Source organism: Hemiscyllium ocellatum, chromosome 20, assembly GCF_020745735.1.
Source record: "Hemiscyllium ocellatum isolate sHemOce1 chromosome 20, sHemOce1.pat.X.cur, whole genome shotgun sequence".
In the NCBI taxonomy this organism is placed as follows: domain Eukaryota; kingdom Metazoa; phylum Chordata; class Chondrichthyes; order Orectolobiformes; family Hemiscylliidae; genus Hemiscyllium; species Hemiscyllium ocellatum.
In genome coordinates, this window is record NC_083420.1 from 41,478,879 (window position 1) to 41,506,318 (window position 27,440).

At 42.8% G+C, this 27,440-nt stretch overlaps 1 protein-coding gene across 1 annotated transcript in view; it reads left to right on the forward strand.

Moving 5' to 3' along the window:
• micall2a (mical-like 2a) overlaps positions 1–27,440 on the forward strand; it is a 95,586-nt gene that overhangs the window by 44,346 nt on the left and 23,800 nt on the right. The window contains exons 4-7 of the mRNA XM_060840792.1: positions 5,023–5,168; positions 6,444–6,586; positions 9,439–10,403; positions 17,276–17,375. Coding sequence (XP_060696775.1) covers positions 5,023–5,168; positions 6,444–6,586; positions 9,439–10,403; positions 17,276–17,375 — 1,354 coding nt within the window. The remainder of the gene's footprint in view (positions 1–5,022; positions 5,169–6,443; positions 6,587–9,438; positions 10,404–17,275; positions 17,376–27,440) is intronic.

Genomic DNA, 27,440 nt, shown 5'->3' on the forward strand with positions numbered 1-27,440 from the left:
CTGGGAGGGTGCTGCTTTTGAGGTTTGCTCCCCAGGCTTCCTGTAACCTGTCATCCTTCCCTTTACCCCCTCCATCTCCTCAGTTTGACTTGGGGTTGGGGGGCATTCTCAGTGATGGGGGCTTAACCAACGTTGGCCTTTCCTGGAATCCATCTGACCCTGTCACAAAACCGGCTAGCTACTGTTTTCCAGAGCAAGTGGCTTGTGTTGTTGAAATTGAGCCCAGTCGTTAACATCTGCCAATTCTGCAATCAATGCTTCAGTATCAACCGTCCATTGTTTTGAAGGGGCCTTATAACTGGACTGCGCCTGCAGCTGTTCAAGCCGATCTGACTCCGTTGTTTTGTTTTATTTCAACTCCTCAGTAATGAGAAGTTTCAAGAGTGAATCGCTGTGTCCCCTTTGGCCAGCATCTCTTCTGGCTGTAATTTCTGCTCTTCCATCCACTCTTCACAGCCTTCCTGCCTCCTGTTAAAACACACTCTCCACCCCATTCCTCAACAATTCTTCACATGCTACAATGATTAGTAAATACCTTGTCAAAGCTTCCTATCGCCATTTTTGCACTCAAGTCCAATTTGCATTCTCGGGAAGATAATGGCCACCTCAAAAACATATCAAATGAGAGGAATTGTATTTTTACAGCATCTTTCAAATCATCAGGCTGCCTGAAAGTACTTGACAGCCAATGAAGTTTCAAATGTAGTGTTCATGGGTTGCCTTTGTCTTCTACATTGGAATGTGCTCCCAGCCAGTTGCCATTATTAACAAGGTGATAATGACCAGATAGTCTAGTTTCAGTTGTGTCATTTGAGGAAGAAGTATTTTGCAAGAAACCAAGGAGAGCTCCCCTGCTCATCTTCAGATAATTTATTTGATCAGGTTCTGTTCCATCCACTGTACCAGGAGGGAAGGGCTTGTTTCAGAGTGATCACTGGCCTTCTGTTCATCCTTGCACTGTCATTTTCTTAATACCAACCTGTTGTAAAGGCACCTGTAGAATCCAGCAGTGTTTCTCTCCGAGCTCATATTCCATCTGCTGTGGCTTTCAATTTTGTTTTTCTGTTAGAACTAAATCAAACATAAAGACTTTCTAAACAAAGTTATGGCCTGTTGTCTGAGGTGAGTGAAAGGTGGGGGTTGGGGGCGGGGGGTGATGGGGTGGGGGTCTCCTTGCTCTGTAACTATGGCAACAAGTGACCTCATTGGCATATGAGTATTGCATGTTGGGACTTGTCTGGCTCAATGTCCCATCAATTTCGATGTCAAAGGGAGCTGTTTGTTTCCAACTGTGTACAAGGTTTTTGCTAGGCTGCTGTGTGTGATGTAGACGGTGTTTGCATAGTTTGGAGAGTTTAAAATTGCATTGTTTTTCGGGTTTCTAACAATAATCTCTTTATACCCTTCCCACGTGGAGTCCACTGAGTGGTCCTTTTGTGATTGCAGCCTGGCCACTCATTTACATCTCAAAGACATCACTTCTACTGTGTGGCTTATTTGGCCTTTGGGCTTCGTAGCTGCACATCCACATGGTTTAGGGGCAACATTGACTGTCATTCGCCCCATAATTGGAGACTCATCTCCAGGAGAGAACTGTCAGTGAAATCAGGGAGAAAATTAATGAATTTGTATATGTTCTTTGAAAGCCTGGTTTAAAAAGACATTGGGTTGAGAGACAGTCCAAGATGAATTCAATTGAAAAATAATAATTGCTTTCCAATCAGCAACACGTTTGAAGAGTGGATGATGGCTGGAATGGGGTGGCGGGGGGGGGGGGGGGGGGGGGGGGGGGTTGGCGGCAGGGATTGATCATTGTTTTGTGGCAGATGGTCCAAAATATCCAGAGGAACCCCAAACAAACTTGGCCACCCTATTGGTTGTCCTGTCTGTGTTCTATTATAGGAAGGCAGCAGAGGTAAGAGTGTGTGGGCTTGGAATGGTATCAGTAGCGTTCCTTGTCTGGAAAATACCCCTTCAAAGTGGTCAAGAGCGGCACAACAGGTTTTGGCACTTGCCCTGCTCAAGTGGCTGTTCAATTCACACTTGGGATGTGGGCATAGCGACCAAGGGGAGGGCAATCATAGCTGTCCTTGAGAGGTGTTGGCAAGCCATCTTCATGAATCATTGCAGTCTCTGTGGTGGTGAACGTCCTCCCACAGTGTCATTGTGAAGCTCTAAGATTCTGACTCTGTGACAATGAAGGACTGATGTTGCAAAACAGTTAATAATCATCAAAAACCCCAGATGTTCAGTATCAACAGAGAATGCGATAACAAAGCATCATCACCAAGTTCATATCATATAACATTTCAATCAGCAACCATTGGCAAATGACTTGATTAAAAGTAGCCTGATCTTTGCTCAAAAAAAAAACAAACAGCAGTACAGATGCTGGAAATCAGAAACAAAAACAAAAACAGAAATTTCTGGAAAAACTCAGCAGATCTGGCAGCACCTGTGGAGAGAAATCAGAGTTAATGCTTCAGTGACCCTTCTTCAGAATGTTGTTCTTTCACTTTAAGGCCCTATCCAGTGAGCATGCTACACCACACTGAACCTGTTTCCCGAGCTTGTAAGGACACGTTGCCCCAGTGTTTGAACTTTGTGGCATGTGGAAACCAGTTTGATGACTAGTATGAATAAGAATTGGGATGCAACAGTGATATCATCCCACAGGAGCAGCAGGGTAGATGGGCTGCTGCCATTCATTTCTGCTGTGCCATTCACATCTGTGTTTACTACCCTCTGCCATAGCATTGCATCGAGTCTACAGCTGAGGAACAGGCTGGTGCTCCACATTAGTCACCTCCCAAACCTCTTTAATTACCTCCCTTGCTTGTGCAAAAAGAAAAAGGTGTTTTTTAATCACTAAAAGGATGTGGGTGATTCTGACAAGGCTGTATTTATTGCTTATCTCTGGTTACTCTAAGAAGGTGGAATTTCTTCTGATTGTCTTTACAACTGTCTGGCTTGAAGAAAGAAAGACCTCGATTTTTAAAGTGTATTTCCATGTCCCAGTTTGTCTTCTGACCAGTGTAATCACTACTGTCATGTCAGATCAATGCCACGGACAATTTGTGCATCACCATGCGCACAGAGAGCAATGATCATTTCATCTTTTCATTGTAATTAAGGAGTAAATATTTGCAGGACCACATTGCAAATTTCCCATATTCCTTTCTCTTGCTCCTTTCAGTATGTAGGTAGAGCAGGTGATGTGGAAGGCAAATAGAATGGTATCGCTTATTGCAAAGGGAATGGAATATAAAAGTAGGAATGTTTTACTATCATTGTATAGGTTGGTAGTGAGATCACATCTGGAATATGACGCAACTGTTTTGGTTTCCTTAAGGGAAAAAAATGCTTTTTTAAATATAAATGGGACAGCAAATTAACATTTCTTTCAAAAGTTAGCATCTTCAATAGCACCTTCACTTGGCAAGACGCTAGAGCTTTGACGAATAGTACAGGATGATAGCCATTCTGCCCATTGAGCTTGTGTTAGGAACTTAGATAATATGGTAAAAACAATGACTGCAGATGCTGGAAACCAGATTCTGGATCCGTGGTGCTGGAAGAGCACAGCAGTTCAGGCAGCATCCAACGAGCAGCGAAATCGACGTTTCAGGCAAAAGCCCTTAGATAATTGGTGGGTGGCACGGTGGCACAGTGGTTAGCACTGCTGCCTCACAGCGCCAGAGATCCGGGTTCAATTCCCACCCCGGGCGACTGACTGTGTGGAGTTTGCATGTTCTCCCTGTGTCTGCGTGGGTTTCCTCCGGGTGCTCCGGTTTCCTCCCACAGTCCAAAGATGTGCGGGTCAGGTGAATTGGCCATGCTAAATTGCCCGCAGTGATAGGTAAGGGGTAAATGTAGGGGTATGGGTGGGTTGCGCTTCGGCGGGTCGGTGTGGACTTGTTGGGCCAAAGGGCCTGTTTCCACACTGTAAGTAATCTAATCTAATCTAATAATATGATCAACTGTAATCTGAGACCTAACTCTGATGCTGAAGTGAGCACTGAGCCATAGTTGACACACACGATGGATGGTAATATTTATTTCACATCCTGAAGGATGTGAATAAATCAGTTGGATTTTAACATTGTATTTTCTGATGCTGATCCTTGATGATTTGTTGGATTAAATGTCCTAACTTGACATCTTGATCTGAACTCTCACGCTGTGTTTACGAATCCAGTGCCATAACCCAACAAAACTATCTGTTCAGCTACTGAGGTACTGAGATTTCAGAAGTATTTTGCATTAGCTTTTCTTGTGATCACTCTCGCTGCCCAGCTGCATTATGTGCTAACGGAGTGAGATTTGTTTGGAGTGTTTCGCGCCGCGTTCATGGGAGGGAAGGGTTAATTGACTTTGACAATTGAAAGGGTCAAGCTGCAATGTGCCTTGTGAATCATGGAAGGCACTGGGTCATCTGCAGCACACTAGGTGTAATGTTCCACACTCTCCGTGAAGAGGACTGTGGGTCTTCTGTTTTAAATTCTGTTTTTTTTTGGATTCATATGAGGGACGTGGGGCGTTGCTGGCTGGGCCAGCATATATTGCCTGTCTGTAGTTGCCTTTGAGAATATGGTGGTGAGTTGCCTTTTTGAACTGAACTGCTTCAGTCCACAGGCCATTGGGGAGAGAATTCCAGGATTTTGACATAGCGATAGTGAAGGAATGGTGATATATTTCCAAGTCAGGATGGTGACTGGCCTGGTGGAGAACTTGCAGGGGGTGGTCTTCCCATGTATCTGCTGCCCTTGTCCGAGATAGAGGTGGTTGTGGGTTTGGAAGGTGCTGTCTGAAGATCTTTGGTGAATTTCTGCAATGCATCTTGTAGATAGTACACGCTGCTGCTGTTAAGTATCAGTGGTGGAGGGAGTGGATGCCTGTGGATGTGGTGCCAATCAAATGAGCTGCTTTGTCTTGGATGGTGTCAAGCTCTTGAGTATTGTTGGAGTTGCACTCATCCAGTATTCCATCATGCTAACGTAATGCCATTTTTCTGTTTCGCAGTTGGTGGTATGGCTCACATCAAGAGACCTGCTTCTGATTCAGCTGAGGAACCTGTGCGGAAGAAGTCAACTCCTGAGACCCAACGTAAAGTGCCCAAGAAGGCAGTGACTCCCACTGCTGTGCCAACCTCTCGGGTTGCACCAACGGTAAGATGTCGTCTCTGTGATGTGATTAAACTGGTAGAGTACATTTTCTTTCACTCATTGTTTAAAAAAAAAGGAAACCCTCAGCAGCATTTTTCGAGAGTGAAAGTTAACATTACAGGTCAATGCCTTTCTTTAGAACTGGGGAAGTGTAGAGATGTGAGAAATGTGAAGCAAATACGGGGAGACACAAAGTGGGGATGGGAGGGTGGTGTGAAAGGAAAGACCTGTGTCTGTCAGAGAACAGAAAGTAGTGAAATTTCTACTATTCCCTTGCTGCTTCCTTGCCAAAGGCAGGTCGTTGGTGATTATTTGCTGATGAATGGCCATTATTATGACTGAGTTGAGTGAATAAGTCAAACTGGGGAAACCAAACCCTATGCTGTTGGTGCCATCTGATTGACAAGTGAGCCATCCAGCCAACTGAACTAACTGGCTTCCCTGTAACCATCCCCATTACACTTCCTTTAGACCCGTCTTTTTCATTTATCCCATTATCATTTGTTTTTGCCAGAGAGTATTAATCGTTCTGCCCGGCTCTATTCCCTTCTACACTATTTTGTTGCGTTTCATAGAAGCCCTACAGTGTGGAAACAGGCCCTTCAGCCCAACAAGTCCACACCAACCCTCCAAAGGGTAACCCACCCAGACCCATTCCCCTCCCCAACACTTTTCCCCTGACTAATGTTCCTAACCTACACTTTCCTGAACACTATGGGCAATTTAGTGTGGCCAACTTATCTAATATGCACATCTTTGGATTGTGGGAGGAAACCAGAGCATTCAGAAAAACCCATGCAGACATGGGGAGAATATGTCAAACTCCGTACAGTCGCCCAAGGCTGGAATTGAACCCAGCTGAAAATGTGTTGCTGGTTAAAGCACAGCAGGTCAGGCAGCATCCAAGGAACAGGAAATTCGCGTGCTGCCTGACCTGCTGTGCTCTAACCAGCAACACATTTTCAGCTGTGATCTCCAGCATCTGCAGACCTCACTTTTTACTGGAATTGAACCCAGGTCCATGGTGCTGTGAGATAGCAGTGCTAGCCACTGAGCCACCGTGCCGTCCTTTGTGGGAGAGTTACAAATCACACACTGGGCTGCTCCATTCAAGATTCACCAGCTGTCTATCTCTGCGGTGTGCCATCTGAGGAATGATTATTGCATCTGGCCACTGTAGCAAGTTGGCATTACAATTGGTGGAGGACTCTTGTGAACCACTCTTGGTTAGTTGGAGAAATGAGAGCAAAATAATTGTACACTTTTCCCTTCTTCTAGAACAAAGTTCCTGCTGCTGATGCTGGTGACAGATCCAATAAATCAGGGACATTGTCCAGTAGCTGTGCCATCTGCAAAAAAAACGTTCTGTTGGTTCAGCGGTACTTAGTAGATGGGAAACTCTATCACAGGAACTGTTTCAGGTGAGATATAAGAGTGAATGTGTTGTCTTTGCCTTCAGCTGCTGAGGTCCTAAGCCCTTGTAGTCTCTCCCTAAATCCCTCCACTTCCTGATCTTGCCATCCTAATTTAAGACACACCTTAAAATCTACCACTGTGACCAAATCTGTCCTAGTGTCTCCTTATGTAGCTGGGTCTTAAATATTGCCAGTTAATGTCGTGGCTAAGGGGAGAAGAGTAAGACTGAGAAGAAGTATAAAGGATAATCCAGTTGTGGTCATTCGACTTCGGGAAGGATGTGAATGCCCGGGACAAGGTGTAGAGGGCGTTTACCAGAATATCTCCAAAGGTGCACCTTTTTAATTGTTGGGTTGGAAAGGCTGGGGTCATAGCAAAGATGTTTGAGGGAAGATTTGATAGAAATACACAAGATTATGACTCGCTTGGGATCCCATTGGCTCAATACACAAGGTCAGGGGGTACAAAGTTAGGGTTTCGGACAAGAGGTGAGGGCTGTGAGGAAGAGATTGTGTATACTATGAGTAATCAAAAATCACTGCCTGCAAAGTGGTATATGTGGCAACAGAATTACAAAATCATAGAAGTCTGACAGCATAAAAGGAGACCTAGGCCAGACTTCTGTTGCCAAGTGGAAGTCATGGATCCAGAAAAATCCAGGTTGAGCAAATAGTGCTCAGGAGAAGGTACCTTAGATTTTCCTATTTTGTTTCTTGGGCGGAGTGTGGACCTTAACTGGACCTTGGCTGGGCACTTATGGGAAGAGTTCAGAGGCAGCCACAAGGGCCACTGAGTGCCATGGTGGGCTGTTGCAAAGACCATGGGGATACAGGACATAGTTCCAGTTGTAAAACAAAACACACAAAAAACAGCCCTCCCAGCCTTTCTCCCTCCACACACTCCCCATGCCCCATCCAAGCCAACCCATTCCCCTGTACACAGCTCCAAAACCCGTAGTCAACTCTGCCAACTTATACCAAACTGTGTCTGCCAAGCAACAGCCTTTTGATGTCCAACCTGGTGCCAATTTACACCATATTCCCCTCCATGGGCACACCTTGGCGTTCACGTGGAATTGTAATGAAGTTTTAACTGACTGGTACAGAATTTCATGAAACAAAACTCTCATAAAAATCCAATTACTATATTTGCATTTCTTCAAACTATATAAACACTTTTATAAGTAAGTAATTGTGCAGCTCCATATCAAAGACGTGACAACATTTAGAGTTGTTAATCAAACTGCAAACTGACAGGTATCCCACTGTGATAATGATAAATCATATAATTCTAGCCCTCAGGCTAATGTCAATGGTCAGAGTTAAATAACAAGCATTGATTTTTTTTTTAAAATTGAAAAGTATTATATGTTCAGTTTTAAAATGAGATTTAAAAGCCTTGATGCTTGATCATGTAATGAGTGTATTTGCATTTTAAGCATACCCATGTCTACTTTTAACAAGTTCAAAGGGAACTTGACGTCTCCCAGAAGTGCCCTCAACCTACCTTACATCTCCTGCGGTAAATGTAGACTTTCTTTTGAAAAGGTTAAAGCCATGTTTGAAGTAACCCAGTATTGGACATTTGTTGAAGGCACTTTTACATATATAGCTACTTGCATAAACCATGAATGAGCAAATTACAACCCATGCCCATTATCCACCCGACAATGAAAGCATGTTCAGAGCAGAACATCTGGAGTCAGGGCTCCAGTGCCACTTGGTTGCACAAGAGACCCTATTCTGCCTTTGCAAAAGTTCAGGTACCCAGTAATGTAGTTGGCATTTTAAAGTTATAATGTTATTAATGTTTTCCAAGATAGATCACATTGTTCATACTTGGAATAGGATCTATCTCTGTAAGAGGTGATTTTCCCAATAACTCGACAATTCCTACTCTGTTGAGAAGCTTTAATTACAGTATGGCACATTTCAACTATAGATGTGGCCAAAAGGATTTACAATGTTGGAAAGTTGACAGGAATTCCACGCAGGTCTAAAATTTTAATGATACAATTGGACCTTTGACATCCTTGAGGCAGCTCAAAGTGCTTTACAGCCAGTTATTTGAGTTTGTAGCACTGTCATTATCATGTTTTCTCATGTTAGCAGCAGGGTAGAGGAAGTTGGGCAATTTCCTGGCTTGCTTGCGTGTTTGCCTCAGGAGAAAGTGCCTGCTCAGACAGATTTTTGTTTCGGGTGTGGTGCAGATGTGAGCAAGAGTTCAATAGCAGCTACAGGGTTGGGGTATGGAAGGCCTCCTCTCTAAGGTCCACCTTGCATATGTGGGGCCATGTCCCAATGATAATACAGGCAGTAAGGCCCTCATCTCTGGTACTCTCACCCGACACACTACACCTTTCCCATCCATGAAACCTCATGCTCTCACCTGCTCCTCCATGGATTCTCATACACTCTGTGCCGAGCTGTGATGTTTTTATTCCAATTCACAACAATTATTCTGTGTTGAATCAGGAACCCAGATACTGACAGTAGAATGTGTTTTCAAAAAACACTTTCTAATTCATTCAGACCATTCCGTTTTCTTAAACAAAAAACAAATCTTAATTGACTACAGACCAATAAAAGTTCCAGTTGTCCATACCCTTTAAAGTATCAGTCACAGACACTGTAAGCACCAAAATCTCTTTATCTTGTATAAACATACTTTGTGCAATTGACAGATTAAACCAGAGACCCAGGGCAGCTATTTCAGTACTTGAATAGATGTCTGGGCTGTCCATATAGCCTCATTATGTACTGTTAATGTGTTAATCAAGCTTTAAAACTACCAGTCATGCTCTTTGTTCAAGGGTTCATTTTTCTGTATTTTTCTTTATCCTTCTCATCTGCCATAGGTGCAAGCAGTGCTCCAATACCCTCATGGCTGGTGCATACAAGACTGGGCCGATACCCGGGACTTTCATCTGCACCAACCACCAAGCCAATGTTGGTGAGAACAAAAACAACAGCAGCAGCAGCAGCAGCTTTGGTAGCTCCAAGTTACAGAAGCCCAGCCCCAAAGCAGACGAGTCAGTGCCAACAGTCCACAAGCCGGTGGTGGGCCATGTGACCAGCCCCACTGCAGTGACAAACACCCCCAGGCAGGCAGAGGTCTCGTCAACAGCTTTCAAACCAGGGGGCACTCACACGGAGAGAATGCAAGCTGCAAGGCAAAAGTTCATGAGTTCGGGGACACCTGAAAAGCCGCCTTTGTCTGGAGATTTGGGATCTCCAGCGAGCGCACTGCGTACTCCCGATTCTGCGCGAGGGCAGTATGGTGGTGCAGAAACGATAACACAGAGGCCTTGGTCACCTGGGAACCAGCAGGGCACCAACGTGTTGAAGAGTCCGACTGCAACCACCAAGTCCAGTTCTGACACGGACAAAGACAAGGCACGCTTGGTCCTGCAGAAGAATTTGCCCTTTGACAAGAATAACAACCTAAACCAAGGTGTCGCCTCGTCTTCCCGGTTTCACATGGACAAGCCTTCAGGAACACAGCCCATGAATCACCAGACCACCAAGACTATAACTCTGAACGTAAGTGACCAGAAAAATATCCAGCCAGGAACCAGGCAATCTACGTCACCAGAGCAAAGGGGCGAGCCCAGCAATCCACAGGACAAAGCCCCCAAATGGAGACCGGCATCTGCTTTGGAACTACCATCCCGTCCTGTGCTCACAAAAGGTGTTGCCAGCCCTGAGGCTGTGCTCAGTCCTTCAACTGGAAGTTCCTCACGAGGCACATTAAACCGGGCTGCCAGCATGAATGAAGCGACGGGTCGTGGATCAACTTTGACCCAGCAGACAACCAGTAAAGGTCAGTTCTCTGGCTATACCGGCATGTACACTCTCTGAGGTAGCTGCAGCTTCACATGTCACCACCCACTGGCTGACAGTCAGCTCTGCTATCCCTAACATGGACACAGCACCTAATCTCGCAGTCAGACAGGGTGCTGAGGTGGTGTCACAAAGTCAGCCTGCCCTCTTTCCATGAGGTGTAATGCTGAGATCTGCATGTTCAGGTTAATGTACAACAACTTTGCATTTATGTAGTGTAATGTATTGAAATATCCATTTCCCTGGGAGCTATTTGAAGAGCAGAGGAATATACTTCCCTTGTCATGGACAATGCCCATCTCTCAAACCACATGTCTGTGAAAGGGTTAATCAATCATCTCTGTCATTGTTGTTTGTGGCATTGACTGGGAACAGTTAGTTGCCATTTTATCCTACATAACTGAGTTATTGGAAAGTATTTAATCGAATCTCGTGGTGTGATTTAAGTGGTGTGATTAAGGAAAGCTTGCAGTCTCCTCAATGAAGTCGAGCAAGTCAGTGGGAGGTTTAGTTGTGTTGGGCTAGAATTTTCCAAGGACCAGTGATTTCTTGCACATTGCCACTGCATGGTGTTTTATACAATGAAAGAACTCCACATATCTGACAGGAGATTTGATCATATCTCCTTCAGAATCGCAGGGCTGTACTTCCATTCCACTCAGGACTTGGCAGGAAGGTAAATTGTGGCCCCCCTCCAACTTTCTCACAGCAATCAGCTGCTGTATTCTGAAATATAAAGGTCCAAAATCCCAGACAGCCACGCTGACAGCTGCTGTCAGACTGCCATTCAGTGCCAGGTGGGTGGGCATTGTAGGATGCCAGGTGGGTAGGATGCCGGACATTACAGAATGCAAGATGGCGAGGGGGCTAGATAAGTGCAGAGTTTAGGATAGGCCAGCGGGTGGCAGTACTAGTCCCTGCAGGGAGGGGGGAGCTTTTGACCCTGGGGCTGTTGGTGGGGTGGGGAGGGGTTAAGGTGCTGAAAGGAGGGGGAATGGTGCTGTCAGTTCTTACAGTGGGATAGAGTTATCCAATCTGATGTGGAAGGGATCAAAACCAGAGCCGTGTGGAGAGGGCATAGGTCTGGAACAAGAAGTAATAGGTTGGGGTCCAGGATGGGATTGGGCATTAGATTCCAAGAATAGAGGAAATATTTGGCAGGGATTGTTGGCCCCCTGGGGCATGGGGCAGTATTTGGGCTGGTAGAGAGGTGTTATAATAACATATATAATATCATATCTGATGGATTGTACTGCTGGAGCAGGTGAGATTTGAACCACGATATAGACGGGAGAATAGGGTTTGAACCCAGGTCTCCAACGCCTAAAGCAGGAATGTTACCATTGAGCTACAGTAACATATATTGTTACAGAGTCAAACAGCATGGAAACAGACCCTTCGGACCAACCAGGCCACACTGACCATGTCCCCAACCTAAACTAGTCCCACTTTCCTGCATTTGGCCCATATCCCTCCAAACCTTTCCTATTCATGTGCTTATCAAAATGTCTTTTAGATGTTGTAACTGTGCCTGCATCTACCACTTCTTTTGGCAGTTCATTCCACACTCAAACCACTGTCTATGTAAAAAAAAAGGTTGACGCTCATGTGCTTTTTAATACTTTCTCCACTCACTTAAAAATATAGGCCCTAGTTTTGACCTCCCCCAGCTTAGGGAAAAGACCTTACCTATGCCCCTCATGATTTTATAGACCTCTAAGGACACCTCTCAACCCCCTACACTGCAGTGAAAACAGTCCCAGCCTGTCCAGCTATGTTTGTTCCCCAAACCCTCCATTCCCTGCAACATTCCAGTAAATCTTTTCTGGACATTGGGTTTATAATGAGCTAGTCCAGACATTAGGCAATGGGTGGACAAGGCTGTGTCTTTCCCTGCTGGCTGTTCCAAATCATGTTAGGCTATGCTCTGGCTTGGCTGTGCAATGGCTCCTGTGCAGTTTTGGCTAATTCAAACTGCCTTTGGCTAGGAGCCCAGTCAGATCATTTCTTTGGAAGTAGTATGACTTGGTACTTAGTAAACATTCCACTGTCACGAGTTAACTCTTCACTGGTACATGCTTCTCATGTGCCAACCCTTTCCCCAAAGAGGTAGAAAACTTATTGAACTGAAACAAACACTTGCCTCCTTTTTAAAAGGAAGTTCAATTTTTTTTATCCTTATCTAAATTATTGTGAATTGCTTTTGATGATGTTTTTGGTAAGAGTGTACAATCTTAAGGAAAAAAAAAATCCCCCACGCCTGCAAGAATGTGAGGATGCTATGAACAGGAAAAGATTCTCAGTCCTCCAAGATTTTTTGTAAGTTTCTAGGAATTAATAATTGAATTTTCCAGACCTGCTGTGAGGCAGTCCTATCAAACATATGGGCATTAAAAAGAATCCTTCTAAAATGTATCTTTGAACACTTGGGTTATTGGTTGTAAATATATTGAAGATGGGGGAGATGTTTTATTCACAGTCAAGGATTTTTCAGTTGAGCTGAGGAATTTTTTTGCTTTTAAATTGGCTGGGAGGATGAAGGGCTTTGGCCCGAAACGTCGAATTTCCTGTTCCTTGGATGCTGCCTGACCTGCTGTGCTTTAACCAGCAACACATTTTCAGCTCTGATCTCCAGCATCTGCAGACCTCACTTTTTACTGGGAGGATATAGCACTCTAAGGATTGATATGTTGAGTAACCAATTCTTGAAGTGTGGGAAGGACAGTCAAAATGATTAACCTGTTAAATGTTCAGTGATTTGGCACTGATTCAGTTTATAATCCCATGGAATGTCTGTTCTTTATCTTTATTTTATGACATTTAGCTGCTCTGTAAATGACTTGACTAGTCTGGTCTTTTAAATACTATTTTGTGATCCAGTCAGGTTTTATACTTCTGCGATACCTCTTGTCTAAATGTTAAGCAGCTGACCTGTGATGTTTTTCTGCACTGGTGGTGTCCTCACTGCTACTGTGAGGACACCATGCACTCATCATCTTTGTGTCCCAAATAACTCCATACACTGTTCAACTTTAAAAGTGGCTGCAAAGTAGAGAACCAAGAAAGACTTGCATTTCAACAGTGCCCTCCATGACCTCAGGACAATTAAAATCACTCTACAGCCAGAGAAGTACTTCTGAAGCATTGTCACTACTGTAATGCAGGAAATCTGGCAGCAAATCTGCACAACGCAAGCTCTGACAAACAGGAGGGCATTTTGTTTTATGAGAGTTACATCAATTCAAGGATAAATATTGACAGTTGGACTGCCCACTTCTTTGAATACATGGTTGTGGGACCTTTTGCATTAAACTGAGAGAGGCAATATCTCTGCAACAATTGATCATTGCCTGGAGTTTACTTGCGTCCCTGGACTAAGATTTGAACCGACAACCTTCTAACTCAGAGAGCTATCACATGAGCCAGAACTGAACTTATGCTCAAATGTAACTGCCCTATTCTGTGGGGGGAGAGTGTGTGGGGGTGTTGATTGTGGGAGGATAATGTTGGGCCCCTGCCAGCTTTCCATCATTACACTGATTAATTCTGTCATGAAAAGGCTTGTGAACAGCTTTCCTACCGAGCTAACAATTGAAGCTCTCAAGGGCCTCATCCCATTGCTGCAGTTATTCATCCAGTGCTAGCCAGGGTACTTGGAATAGGGGGAAGCCCAAACACCAACCACTGCCCTCTGGTGGTTGAGGGAACTCTTTGTTCAAAAACTCTTCCCAATTAATATATAGGAAGAGAGAGAGTTGGGTGAGGAGGATTTAGTGCTGCTGAGAACTATGCCAGTCCCCTTGTCTTCTACCCTACCATTCCCATCTCAAAAATCACCTTCCAGCCATCTGTTATATGTGCCTGATCCACAGATAATTCTGGGTCTTAGCTGCAGTACTCTTAGCAGCCACAATCTCCTCAGTTGGGACTGCTGATCAAGGAAGAGCTGCAGGCCTTTGATTGGCTGGCAGCTCCCAGTGGGTGGAGCTATCACATTCTCTCTCCATCCAGGCAAAGGACCCCCCTCTGTCTAATTAAATGCCTGATTTAACCTCAGCAAAAAAAAACAGATGACCACTGTGGAGTTCTGATGGTTGTCCAGTTGACAGCTTAGATTCCTGTTGCCTCTGTTGAATACTGCTCTTAGAATGACAGATGTATAACTTAAAGGATGTTGGACGACAGATTTCTTTGGTGTCTCTAGGCCAGAGAGAGAGAGGTAATAAGTGGGGTTCCCATTCCTCATCTCGATCCAATGATGCTTTTGGGAAAAGTGGATGAAGAACAAATGGGAAGGAAGCTCTGCAATGAGCTCCAGTCATTAACCAGTTGTCTGACTCTTATAGTGTAAGATCACTTGGGAATAATGGGAGTTTGGGTGAGATGCTGAGTTCTCTGGAGGGCAGATCTTGCTGCGTCACTCCCTTTGCAGAGGAACTGGATCCTTTCTCACTGTAACCTGATGGTCAGACCAAATACAGATAAACCTTATTGAACTGAAAAAGCTAGAAATGGGGAAGTCCAAACAGTCTTGGGTTTTTTAAGTAGGCAGATCACTAAAATATACTCGTCACGTACAAAAGGAAACAATCAAACAGCTAAAGGGATGTTTGTATTTATAGTTAAAGGACTGGAATTTGAAAGGTGAAGGTTTTGTCACAGATATACAAAGCCCTGGTTAGATCATATCAGGAGTATTATATCCTGTTCTATACACCATATTTTTGAAAGGACCATATTGGCTTTGAAAGGGGTGCAGATTCATCACTAAGTTCTAGGGAACCCATTATAAGGAGACCTTATCTAAATCTGTATTTTCTAGAATTTAAAAATTTACGGGTGATTTGTTTGAATTAGTTAAGTATTTTGAAACAATTAGATAGACTAGATTGGGGAAAAAAATCTGCTGGTGGAACAGTCTGGAATAAGAGATTAAACATTAAAATTGGAGCCAAACCACTTGGGAGAGAAGTTACAAAATACTATTTTCCATGTAAACGGTGGTAGAAGTGTGGAATTCTCATCCACAAAAAGCAGTATGTGTTCAAATAATAACTTTAAATCTGAGATTGACAGATTGTTGTTAAACAAGGGTACAAAAGAATAGCGAGTCTAGGAAGGTGGATAAAGTTAAAGTGCAGGTTTGAAGTCATAACATTATTGAAGACAGAAGGGAATTGGGGCTGAGTGGCCTGCTTCTGTCCCTAAAACAGAAAGGGAGAAAATTGGATGGGCCATTGAAATAACATTAAGGAGGTTGAAACGAAGCATAAATGTTAGTATTTGAGATTGATACCTATGGATGACCAAAAGGCTCCATGATCATCAGTTACAATCCTGAATGCACCTATTTGCTTCATTTCAACATTGACATGCAAGGCATTGCCATGATATATTCTGGAAATAAGCAACAGGAGCTATTTGTTAAAGATCAGACTGAAGATTAATGAAAATTTAGATGGTGCAAGATTGTGGCAGTCTATGTCTGAAGCATGTCAGTGCAGGAACAGAGAGCTACTGGTACAGACTAGTTTCTGACTGAGTGATTATGATCCAATATCTGACTTTGGATTCTGTCCTGACAATCCTGGTGTTGAGACAGTGATTGCACAGAGGCTGAAGATGGAATCTTGAAGTAAAATCATGATCCCGCGACAGCAGATCTGGCTAGGGTGGCCTTTGAAAACTGTGGTGAGTTCTGGTCACCAAGTTTTGGCTACAGAGCAGTGTGATGAGTTGGCCACACATTTAGGAATACCGAGATGATAAGATTCGACTTCACTGTATGGCAAAGTGATGGAAAAACTCTCTGGACTATTTATAGTTATTTAAGTCACTAAGTGGAATGGAAAAAATTATTCCAACATTATTGCAAATTATATAATAAATGTAGTCCAAAGAGAGAACAATATGATAGCATTCATCAACATCCCACTCCCTTCAGTGCAGTCCCACTATCCTGAAGTCAGCCACTCCTTTCAAGCCATTGGGTCAAACTTCTGAACTTTCTTCCCTAACGGCAATGTTCGGAACACATTGATCACACAGGAGGCAGAAGTTCAAGTAGAATATTCACCATCAGTTGATGGATGAGTGAAGCTATTTTAGTTCCTGCCAAAGTGACCAAAGCAACTCATAAATAACATTCTATAATTAAACCAATGACTGCATCGGTGTTGTGTAGAATCACATTGTTAGTCCTATGAATTGTGACTGGATAATGTTTTTGGGTTTTTTTAAATATTTTAACTGCTGTTTGTGAACTCTTCTGTTTCATTGTGCTTTTACTTATTGACTTCATAGCAACTTGAGAACAATTATACATTAGCACAATTCATCATTACATGTAAGGTTTTAAACCTAAATCAAACAAGGGGCAATGAGGGATGGGCAATTAAATGCTGTGGATGTCTGTGTCACAACAATGAATAAGAGGAAAGTATAGTGACTAGTAACAGGCTAATTTAAGGTTGTTATCAAAATATATTTCTTTGAATGATTAGTAGGAGGAGTGATCCTTCTGAAGCTGTAATGAGAAATCGTGAATTACAATAGAAGGTTAAGTCAAATGTTGAATTCTGCTTCGTTGTAAAGAGAAAATAAGATACCTGCATTATAGCACCTGAGAAATGGGTAAGAAAATATGAGCCAAAACAAATGGGGAGGAGAACAGCTCTGATGAACAATCTGTAGAACTTGGGAGTATATTTTGGGATGGCAGCAATAGCAGGCAGAGTTTGGTGAAATGTTGCGATTGCATTCTTTTGGATGTAGTGACTCCAGAACAGAATAGATAATAGTCATACTTGTAGATTGTTGGTTAACCCAAGCCACTTATTGTTTCTTCTTCAGGGAATTTTTCCTACAGTCCGCAAATCATTACTCGGCAAGAGGCAGAAGACTCTCCCTCTGACTGGAGGTCAAAATTGAAGCCAGTCCAAAAGCATCACAGGTGAGTTTCCATCACAGGTATGAATGGCAACTGAGCCTTTGAAGAACGACAGTGAGGTGTTCTGGATTTGGCCTATGATCCATGCCCTGGCTGAAGCTTCAGTGCTGTGAGGAGAAATGTTCATTTTGGAAATTAGATTTGATTCTTGTATTATTTGTCTCAAGTTGTAAAATGTAGATTGTGCTTGTTTTACAGGCACTGAAACCTCAGTATGGTAGGTGGCATTTTGTACCTGCTTATTGTACACTGAAAGTGAGCTGCCTGCCATATTGTTAAAGGCTTCCTCATAGATATTCAGAATGTGTGCCTGACACACACAGTGGTAAGCTCTTTGCATTTATGAATAGGAAGCCTCATTCCTGGTTGAGGCCACTGTATAAATTTGGATTCAGCATGGTGTTAGTTTGTGCCCATCCATTATATTCAGTTCTGCAGGCACTTGAGAGTCAAACTAAACTCATTGGTTCTTCAATGGGCAATTGAAGCAAGCTTACATATTTTATTCAACATTATTGTAGAATCAAGAGGAAAGCTTACTTTTCAGAATAAGGTTCATTTTAAAAAATTGCATGACTAAACTTATGTGAATTTTTACTGTGATTTGAAGTTGCTCGATCAGTGAAAGATATTGTAGGGATGCCTTTCTCTAGAAAGAGAAGGTTGAGAGAGAGCTGTTTAACATTATGAAGGAGTTTGAGGTTGATGTGGAAATGGTTTCCACTTGTAAGGAAGTTCAGAAGACATAATGCACCCTTCATAAATTAAATATGTGTTTGGGAGAAATTTCTATACCCAGAAAACTGGTAGAATGTGCAGCTTATTACCATGTGGAGCAGTTAAGATGAATAACAGGTGCGTTTAAGGGAAAGCTAGATAGCACATGAGGCAGAAAGTAATAGAGGGTTATTCTGATAGGATTAGATTATAAATTACTTACTGTTGCAATGGAATGGTGTGCCATCTAGAGTTGTACATGAAGATTGACTACTTGGGGGGGTAGGTTGCCCATTAGATGGCCACCATCTGCCATGTTAAAGCATTTAGTATGAGTTGGCCTTGAGGGAAGACAATGAAAACAATAAAATGCAATATAAAAACACACATTCGCTCCATTTTATCATTGTTCCTTGCCAAGTTCTTGCTGCCTCCCTTTGGCCTTAAGTAGAAAGATAGTCATGAGTTTAAAGTGCACACGGTCCAATAATGTCTTTATTTTTAAAATTCTTAACCTTTTTCACAGATCCTTCGATGGTTTAATTCCTCTTCATATCCACACCCACCACTAGCCCTTCAGCTCCTTATGATCACTGTATTTCTCCAATTTTGACCTCATGAGCAATCCCCATTTTAATCACTTGCCCTGTAATGATAAAAAAATCACACAACACCAGGTTATAGTCCAACAGGTTTAATTGGAAGCACACTAGCTTTTGGAACGCTGTTCCTTCATCAGGTGGTTGTGGAGACCACCTGATGAAGGAGTGGTGTTCCGAAAGCTAGTGTGCTTCCAATTAAACCTGTTGGACTATAAGCTGGTGTTGTGTGATTTTTAACTTTGTACACCCCAGTCCAACACCGGCATCTCCATGCCCTGTAATATCTGTGCCATCAGCTGTCTAGGTCCTAAACTAAACATTTTAGCACCTTTCCTTCTTTCAGATGTTCTGTAAAACCTGCCTTTTTATACTCAATGTTTGATCACTTTTCATAATATATTACCTTATGTGGCTCAAAAGTTGTTTTACGATGTTCCCATAAACCACCTTGGAACAGCTTGGTATATTAAAGGTGCTAACAAGCACGTTCTCCTTGTTATTGTCTGTGCAGCTGACTGCAACCAGCTTTCATCTGCCACAACGACAGTCTGTTTACTTGCAAATAGTCCATGTGTTGCAATACTGGCTGTTGATAAACCTGAATGTCAACATCATGAATATTGACTTTTCTGGATTTCTTGCGTTCATTCTGGGGGTAAATCTGTACTTTGTGGGAGGATATACAATGGGTGCTAGTGAATCTCCAGCCTGTTGACTCAGTGACGGAACCCTGGGGAGGGATATGAACTTCCTGATGTTCCTGTATTGAGAGAGTAGAATGGGTTATTGCAACAAGATGTGTAAATGTGTGCTCCATTCATATGTAAAGTCAAAAATCCAACAACACCAGGTTATAGTTAACAGGTTTATTTGTTATTACAATAACCTGGTGTCATTTCATTTTTGATCTTGTCCATCCCAGTCCAACTCCAGCATCTCCACATCCAGTCATATGTAACATCTGTTTCTTGGGGGTCAGGTCACTGGAGTGGTCAAACTAGGATTGTATGACACGCATTTGATTTGTTTCATCAAAAACATTCTTGAGAAGTTCTAGCTCAACATTTGGACAATGTTGAGTTGACCAAAATTATTTGAAATTTTCAAAAGCCCCTTTGTCCTCGGTAAAACAGAAACACAAAACGCTGGAGAAACTCAGCAGGTCTGGCAGTATCCATGGAGAGAGTAAGAGTTAACATTTTGTGTCCAATGCAACTCTTTTTCAGGGGGCTGGGAAGTGCAGTTTTTTATGCTACAGGTAGAGGGGGAGGAGGTGCAAATGGAACAGGCTGTGAGGGTGCCCATAACAAGGGGAGTACAAATGGTGTAAAGGATAATTAGAGATCTAAAAAAAAAGGTGTAAAGTAAGATGTGGAAAGGAGGAAATGGGTCCACTCTGTCCACAACAAAAATAACAAGGCATGCAGGCATGCAAGTGCTGGGGGTGGAGTGGTGGAGGTGTAAGGAAAATGGAGTACAAAGGTCATGTTCTGAAATTGTGGCACTCAATATTGAGTGCTATAGGCTGTAAGGTGCCCAAATGGGAAATAAGGTATTCTTCCTGCAACTTGTCTTGTTCTTCATTGGAATATTGCCACAGGCCCAAGATAGAAATGTTAGCAAGACAGCAAGGTGGTTTGTTGAAATGGAAGACAGCTGGGAGATCCAGGACATGCCAATGGACAGAGTGGAGGTGTTCTGCAAAGCATTTGGTAAACCTAGTCTATGTTTGGTGTCACCAGTGGAAAGGTTGTGAGCAGCAAATGCAGTAGACTTGACCGAAAGATGTACCAATAAAACTCTGCTTCACCTGAACGGTGTGTTTGGGGGTGAGACAGTGAGAAGAGTGGAAGTGAATGATGAGGTGGTACTGTTCCTCCGACTGTATGGGAAAGTGCCATTGGAGGGTGAGGAAGCATTAAGAGTGGTGGAAGAGTGGACCAGGGGTGTTGCAGAGGGAAAGGTCCCTGCAGAATGCTGACAAGATAGGGGAGGGGAAGATATGTTTGGTGGTCATATCGTACTGGAGGTGAGCATTCCTTCCCATTTACACTATCTCCAGCAGGAAACTGCTACCAAAGAAACTCTACCTTTCCCCTCCAATGGCAGCATTACACAGGGACCATCCCATGCTAACATCTCCATCCCAGGCCTGCTGCAGTTTTCCAATAAATCAGCAAGGTCTCTAACCTCTTCATTCTGAGAAAGAGTTGGAATCATTCAGAACCTTCAAAACCAATAATTTAAACCTGTATTAAATATTTTATCTGTGTTCCCCACTCACTGTAGCCTTGTCTTGCTCTTAATTGCATTTTTTAAATCTTAGAGTCAGGTGAATTGGCCATGCTAAATTGCCCGTAGTGTTAGGTAAGGGGTAAATGTAGGGGTATGGGTGGGTTGCGCTTCGGTGGGTCGGTGTGGACTTGTTGGGCCGAAGGGCCTGTTTCCACACTGTAAGTCTAATCTAATCTAATCTAAAAATGATGTAGCATGGAGGAGGCCATTCAATCCATCATGCCTATTCTAGATTTTTGGAAGAGCTGCCTTATGAGTCCTGCTCCCTTGATCTTTCCATATGACTCTGCAAATATTTTCTTTGTGGGTTTACATCCAGTTTACATGGACTTAACACCATGTAGGTCATCTCTGACCCTAACCCTAACCCTTTGCCAGCACATCCTTAGGCTGGCATTTCAGTGCAGTACTGAGAGAATGGTATACTGTTGGAACTCCCACCTTTTGGATGAGATATATTAACTCAAGGCTTACTGAATTGTGGCTCAGATGGATGTACCCGAAAAACATTCAAATGATCAGCTCCATTTAACCCCACCCAATCTCATCGGGACTGACTGACCTGGTCTTCAGGCCAATGCTGTTAACAATTATGATCATTAAAATTGGTTAGTTTGTATAACTTGCAGAAGATCTTCCCTCCTTTTTACACATGCGTTGCAGGTAGGATTCCCATTTTATTCAGCTAATGAGGAGCTTGTATCTGATTTAATTCTGAAGGAAATCTCTGCAGGCCTGAATCCTCAGATTGCTGCAGCCTGAATCGCTTTTGTTACCCCGTCTGCAGTGATCAGAACATCGCCCTTTCTTAAAATCTTTAAATTGGAGAAAAAAAAAGATGTGGAGGATTGTGCTGAGCAGCTAGAGTTTGGCCATTTTCCTTTGAAGTCCCATGACTTTGAATGATTTTGTACTGCTTTTCTCACTCCATTTAGACTTTTGCCCCCAGTACTTGTGTTGTTTCGAGGAAAGTGGCCTTGACTTTGACGTTAATGTAGAAGTGGCTGCAAACCAGAGGACTATTTAGCCCTGAGCTTTGAGAACCACTTTTAAGCAGGCACCACGGCTGATGTGCACAGCGTATTATCAGACTTTGTGGATTTGCTACTCAGAAATAAATTTAAGGATGGCATTTTATGACCAGTTTTGAAATGCAATAGATTCATATCTATCATGGGCGACTATTTGAACTTTACCATTTATTAGTTTCAGAAATTAAAGTCATTATTAAAGACATTAACAACATTGTTATCATTCTGTTATATTGTACAGTCAACCCTTCACCATTTATTAGCTGCAGAAATTAGCAGTGACTACTGCATAACTGAATAATAACAATGCTATTAATGTCTTTAATGACTGCTTTAATTCCTGTAGCTAAAAACTGGTAACAGCATAATTATGTGGCACAAATGATGTTGTAAATGTGCTTTACATTGAATAAATGTAAAGCACATTTAATAAAAATAAAGATGCCTGATGCTAGAACAGAATTAGGCTTGCTGAGTGTTTGGATGTTTAGTCTGTGCCAGCCAATGAGCTGCATTAGGGGTTCACTCTGGGAGGAAGAATTCAATTAGGTCCATTATTCAGTTAGGGATTTGTGATATGGAATCACCCAGTCTCTGCTCCTAAACTTTATACAACTTGCTTATCTACTTGATGAGAGGGTGCAGCCCGTTGTGAAATGTACTGCTGCTTGGCCACATGTCCAACAGGGGTGCAGCTTCTCAAACAACTGGAATGATTGCCAATGGAGTAGGATGGGTCATTCTAAATGGCCTGCCGAGCATGTGTCTTCTGGAATTGGTGCGCTCAAATTGATCCTGCCCCCAGTTCCTTCGATGGGTAGTTTGGTCTGAAGGGGCCTTTGAAGTCCAGGCCTTTGCCTCCACAGGAGACTAGAAAGCTCTCGAGGCATGCCCCGTAGCGTGACAGGTGACCAAGGGGTTGCTGTGTTGGTGCAGAGAAGAAGGATGGGATGGTCAGGAATTGTGAAGCTACAGTAAAATAGCATTGAAGTTTCCTGGAGCTGGAATCTGTATAGTTGTTCGCTGACATCCCACCCATAGCAAAGCGATCCATGGCTACCTCCCTTCCTCTTCCTGAGTTGTCCCTCTGGAGACCTGGAGGGAAGGGAGGTGCCAAAAGGGAACCATTTCATGGATGACATGGCAAACGACTACAAACGTGTAAACATCCCTCAGTGAGTACTGGAGCACAGGTCAGAGGGTCATTGTGTTTTTACAGCATAGAAAGACGCCTTTTAGCCACCAGGTCCCTGCCTGTCATCAAACATTCATCTGTTCTCATCCCATTTTCCAGCACGTAGTCTGTAGCCTCGTATGCTATGGAGTTTCAAGTGACCATCTAAATAATCTTTAAATGTCCTGCGGGTTGCCGTCTCTAGACAGTGAGTTCCAGATATCCATATCCTCTGGGAGAAAAAAATAGTTTTCATCAAATGCTCTCTAATTCTCTTGCTCCTTAAAACAGTTCTCTCTGGTTATTGACTATATGTACTGATAGGAAATGTTTATTCCTGTCGACCCTATGCTCTTTATAATTTTGTACATCTTTATCAGGTCCCCCTCTCTGCTTTAAGGAAAACAGCTCCAGCCTATTCAATCTCTCTTCATAGCTGAATTGTTCCAACCTGGCAACATCACGGTGAATCTCCTCTCCAGCACAACCACGTCTTTCCTGTAGTGTAGTGACAAGAACTACATACACTCCTCCATCGTGGCCTAACTAACATTATACACAGCTCCATTGTAACATCCTTGCTCTTGTGATCAATACCTGATCAATAAAGGCAAGACTCCCATATGTTTTCTTAACCACCTTCTCTGCTTCTTCTGATGACTTCAGTGATCTATGGAAATTCATGCCAACATCCCTCCGATCCTCTGTACTTTATAGGGTCCTACCATTTTCCTTGCCTCATTAGTCCTTCCTAAATGCATCAAATTACTTTTTTCAGGATTTATTCCATTTGCAATGGTTCAGCCCATCTGACCAGCCCATCTATATCATCCTGTCAGCTAAGGCTTTCCTCCTCACTTGTTATCACTCAACAATTTTCATGTCATCTGCAAATGCACTGACCATACCTCCTATATTAATGACTAGATCATTGCTGTACACACAAACAGCACTGAACTCTATCGTAGGCTGCTGGAGAAAGGCTTCCAGTTACAACAATACCCTTTGACTATCATCCTGTGCTTCTTGCCACTTTTTTTTTGTCATTGTTAGATCCAACTTGCCAAATTGTCCTGGATCCCCTGGGCTCTTAGCTTCTTAAACAGTCTGCCTTCTGAGACATTGTCAAACATCTCACTGAGATCCATGTAGACTACATCAACTGCATTACCCTCATTTATATACCCAGTCCCTTCCTGGAAAGATTCAATCAGATATGTTTGACAAGATGCCCCTCTGACAAAGCTATGTCGATTATCATTGATTAATCCTTGCCTTTCCAAGTGGAGGTTAATTCCATTCCTGAGAATTTTTTCCAGATTTTCTATTGCTAACTGGCCTATCCTGGTTTACCCCTACCACTCTTCTTGACTAATGGTTCTACATTGCTGTCGTATCATCCTCTGACATTTCTCCTGTGTTCAGAGAAGATTTGAAAATTAGTATCAGAGCCCTTGCAATCGCCTCCCAAGGCAGCCTGGGATACATCTCATCTAGGCCTGTGGATTTATCCACTAGCAAGCCTGGTAGAACAATACTACCTCCTCCTTCTCAATGCTAATTTGTTCAAGTATATCACAGCGCCCTCCCTGAACTCTATGCCTACATTGTCCTTCTCTGTCCGTGATTGCAGATGCAAAGTACTCTTTTAAAACCGTGGTTATGTCTTCTGGTTGCATACACAGATTGTTACTTTGGTCCCTAATGTTTCTTTCCCTGATTAGTCTTTTGTCTCTAAAATACTTCAAAAACTCTTTGAATTTAATGTAAGGTTACCTGTCAGTGTCTTTTCATGTGCCTTCTTCAACCTCCTAATATTTGTTAAGAAATCCCCTGCATTTTCTCTATGCCTCTAGGACATCTGCTGTTTTGCGGCTTTGGCATCTACCAGAAGTTTCTTTTTTTATAATCTCTGAATGAATTCCGTACATTCACTGACATCCAGGATTCTCTTGATCTGTTGGTCCCACCCACTCACCTTTACAGGAACACATTGGCCCTACACTCTCACTGTTAGCTTTGCAATGCCTCCTTCACCTCTAATGTGGATTTTAATGGAAGTAGTTGCTCCTGGTCCACTTTGGCCAAATTTTGTCTTATTAACATTGTCCTTCCCTCAATTCACAACCTTTACTCCCAGTCCATCCCTATTCCTCTCCAGACTTACCTTAAATCCTACTGAATTATGGTCACCATCACTACCATGCTCCCCCACTGCCACATGAAATTAAGTCCAGCGCTACCCCCACTCTTTCTATGTGCTGGCTTAAAAAGCTGTCCTGGAGAAAGTTTAGGAATTCTGCCCCCTGTAAGCCTTTCACATTTTGTCTATCACAATTACGATTGGGGACAATGAATACACGACTTTTATTATCCTATTATTTCAGCGTTTCTCTGTGATTTACCTACATGTCTGTCCTTTTGTCCGCCCTTAACTGTTGGGTATCTACAGTATTATTATCTCCACATTCCCATCTGACCCCACCATGACTGTGACTTGGTAAAAGCAAGTGGTCTGAATGCTTCACATTTTTCCCAGAATGCACGCTTTCAGACATGGAAGAAGGTTGGTTGAATGCTCCAGAATGATTGAGCTCCATTCTGACGTTTGGATCGTTTTTCTTGAATATCCTTCACCGAGAAAGTTCTTCCTAGTAGACCTAGTCATGGATCAACTACCTTACTTGGAGGAATCTTATTCTCCTGAAATACTTTTGCAGAGGATTTCTTCCCTGCTAACTTCATGTTGCCCTCTGGAGAATCTTTAACCTTAGTAATATCCATCATGGAAGACTGCTGCTGTGTTGAAACAACACTTTCCCCTTTGTAGCATCCTGGATTTCTGGACCAGGCAATGTGTTTTTTTTAATTAGAAGAGATACTTTTTTTTGCTGTGTATTAGATGCTTAAAGCAAGCCATGTTATCTGTGACTGTATCCTGAATCTGTGGATGTTGGATTGGTTTTTACTGAGTCGCTACTCTCCATTTTGTTGAAGCATCTTTCGTCTCAACCTGCTAGTATATCTGGGTTGAAATGTACAGACATTTCATTTTGATTTATTGATTAGGTTGTATAATATCAGTTGCCTTCTGTGATTATTTGACTGGTTACGATTATTTCACATCCTCCAATGGAAGCAGTAGCTTTGTCATTGACATTAACTGTTCTACCTTATTTACATTTGTTCACCAGATAGTTCTGCTGCTATCAATATCCTGAATGGGCTCAAACGGCTTGTCCTGCTCATTCTTGTTCACAGTATTTGCTTCTTTTTGCTGAGTGTGGTCTTCTAATCTATATTTAGTGTTGACAAGTGTGTTTTCCAGATCGGACAATCCTGTAAGATAGCAGATTTCACAAGAAGTTATGAGATTTTCCATCTCTCTTTGAGACCTCTGACTATGACATTGTTGACTGAGTCCTGGCTGTACTCCTGACAATATCTAAGTGTCTCTGGTGTATTCTTTTGAAATACATCTAGTGTTGTTGTCAAGAGTGTAGTGCTGGAAAAGCACAGCATGTCAGGCAGCATCTAAGGAGCAGGAGAGTCAATGTTTTAGGCATAAGGGCTAATGCCTGAAATGTTGATTCTCCTGCTCCTCAGATGCTGCCTGATATGCTGTGCTTTTCCAGCACCACATTCTTGACTCTGACTCTCCAGCATCTGCAATCCTGACTTTCTCCATCTTGTGTTGTTGACCGTTTCACTGAATCTTTGGTCTGGCCATCCTGCCACAGCGTTCTAATGAATAGTAGCGCATCCTTGGTCACAGTTTTTTATTCTTGTCGAATTTGGTTGAGCCCCTCTTGACATGCTGACCATTGTTTCTCCTCACCCCTATGAAATACTTCTTTTACACCATCGTAGGTCATCTGTTTCAGGTCCTGTGGTGCTGACACCATTGTGGAACCGATGTTTGTAGCCTCTGGCTTTTGCATCTCTTCTGCACCCTGGTGGCTTCAGAGAGGAAGCACAGAGTGCTTGCATGTCACTGTAGCAATAAGGTAGGCCTTACAAAGAGTTGAATGTACCAGAGAGCTAAGTTATCATATTACAGAACAATTATAATAATTATATAATTATAATATGTTATAATTTATTCTTGTTGAAATTGTACCCTTTATTTGAATCTCATATTTGAATTGTACTCTTTATTTGAATTTCCTTTTAAATGAAAAGTGGGAGGTGGAGTGGGCATTGTTTGGGGGAGGGTGATGTGGAGAGGATGGGTTTCACTGACAACACT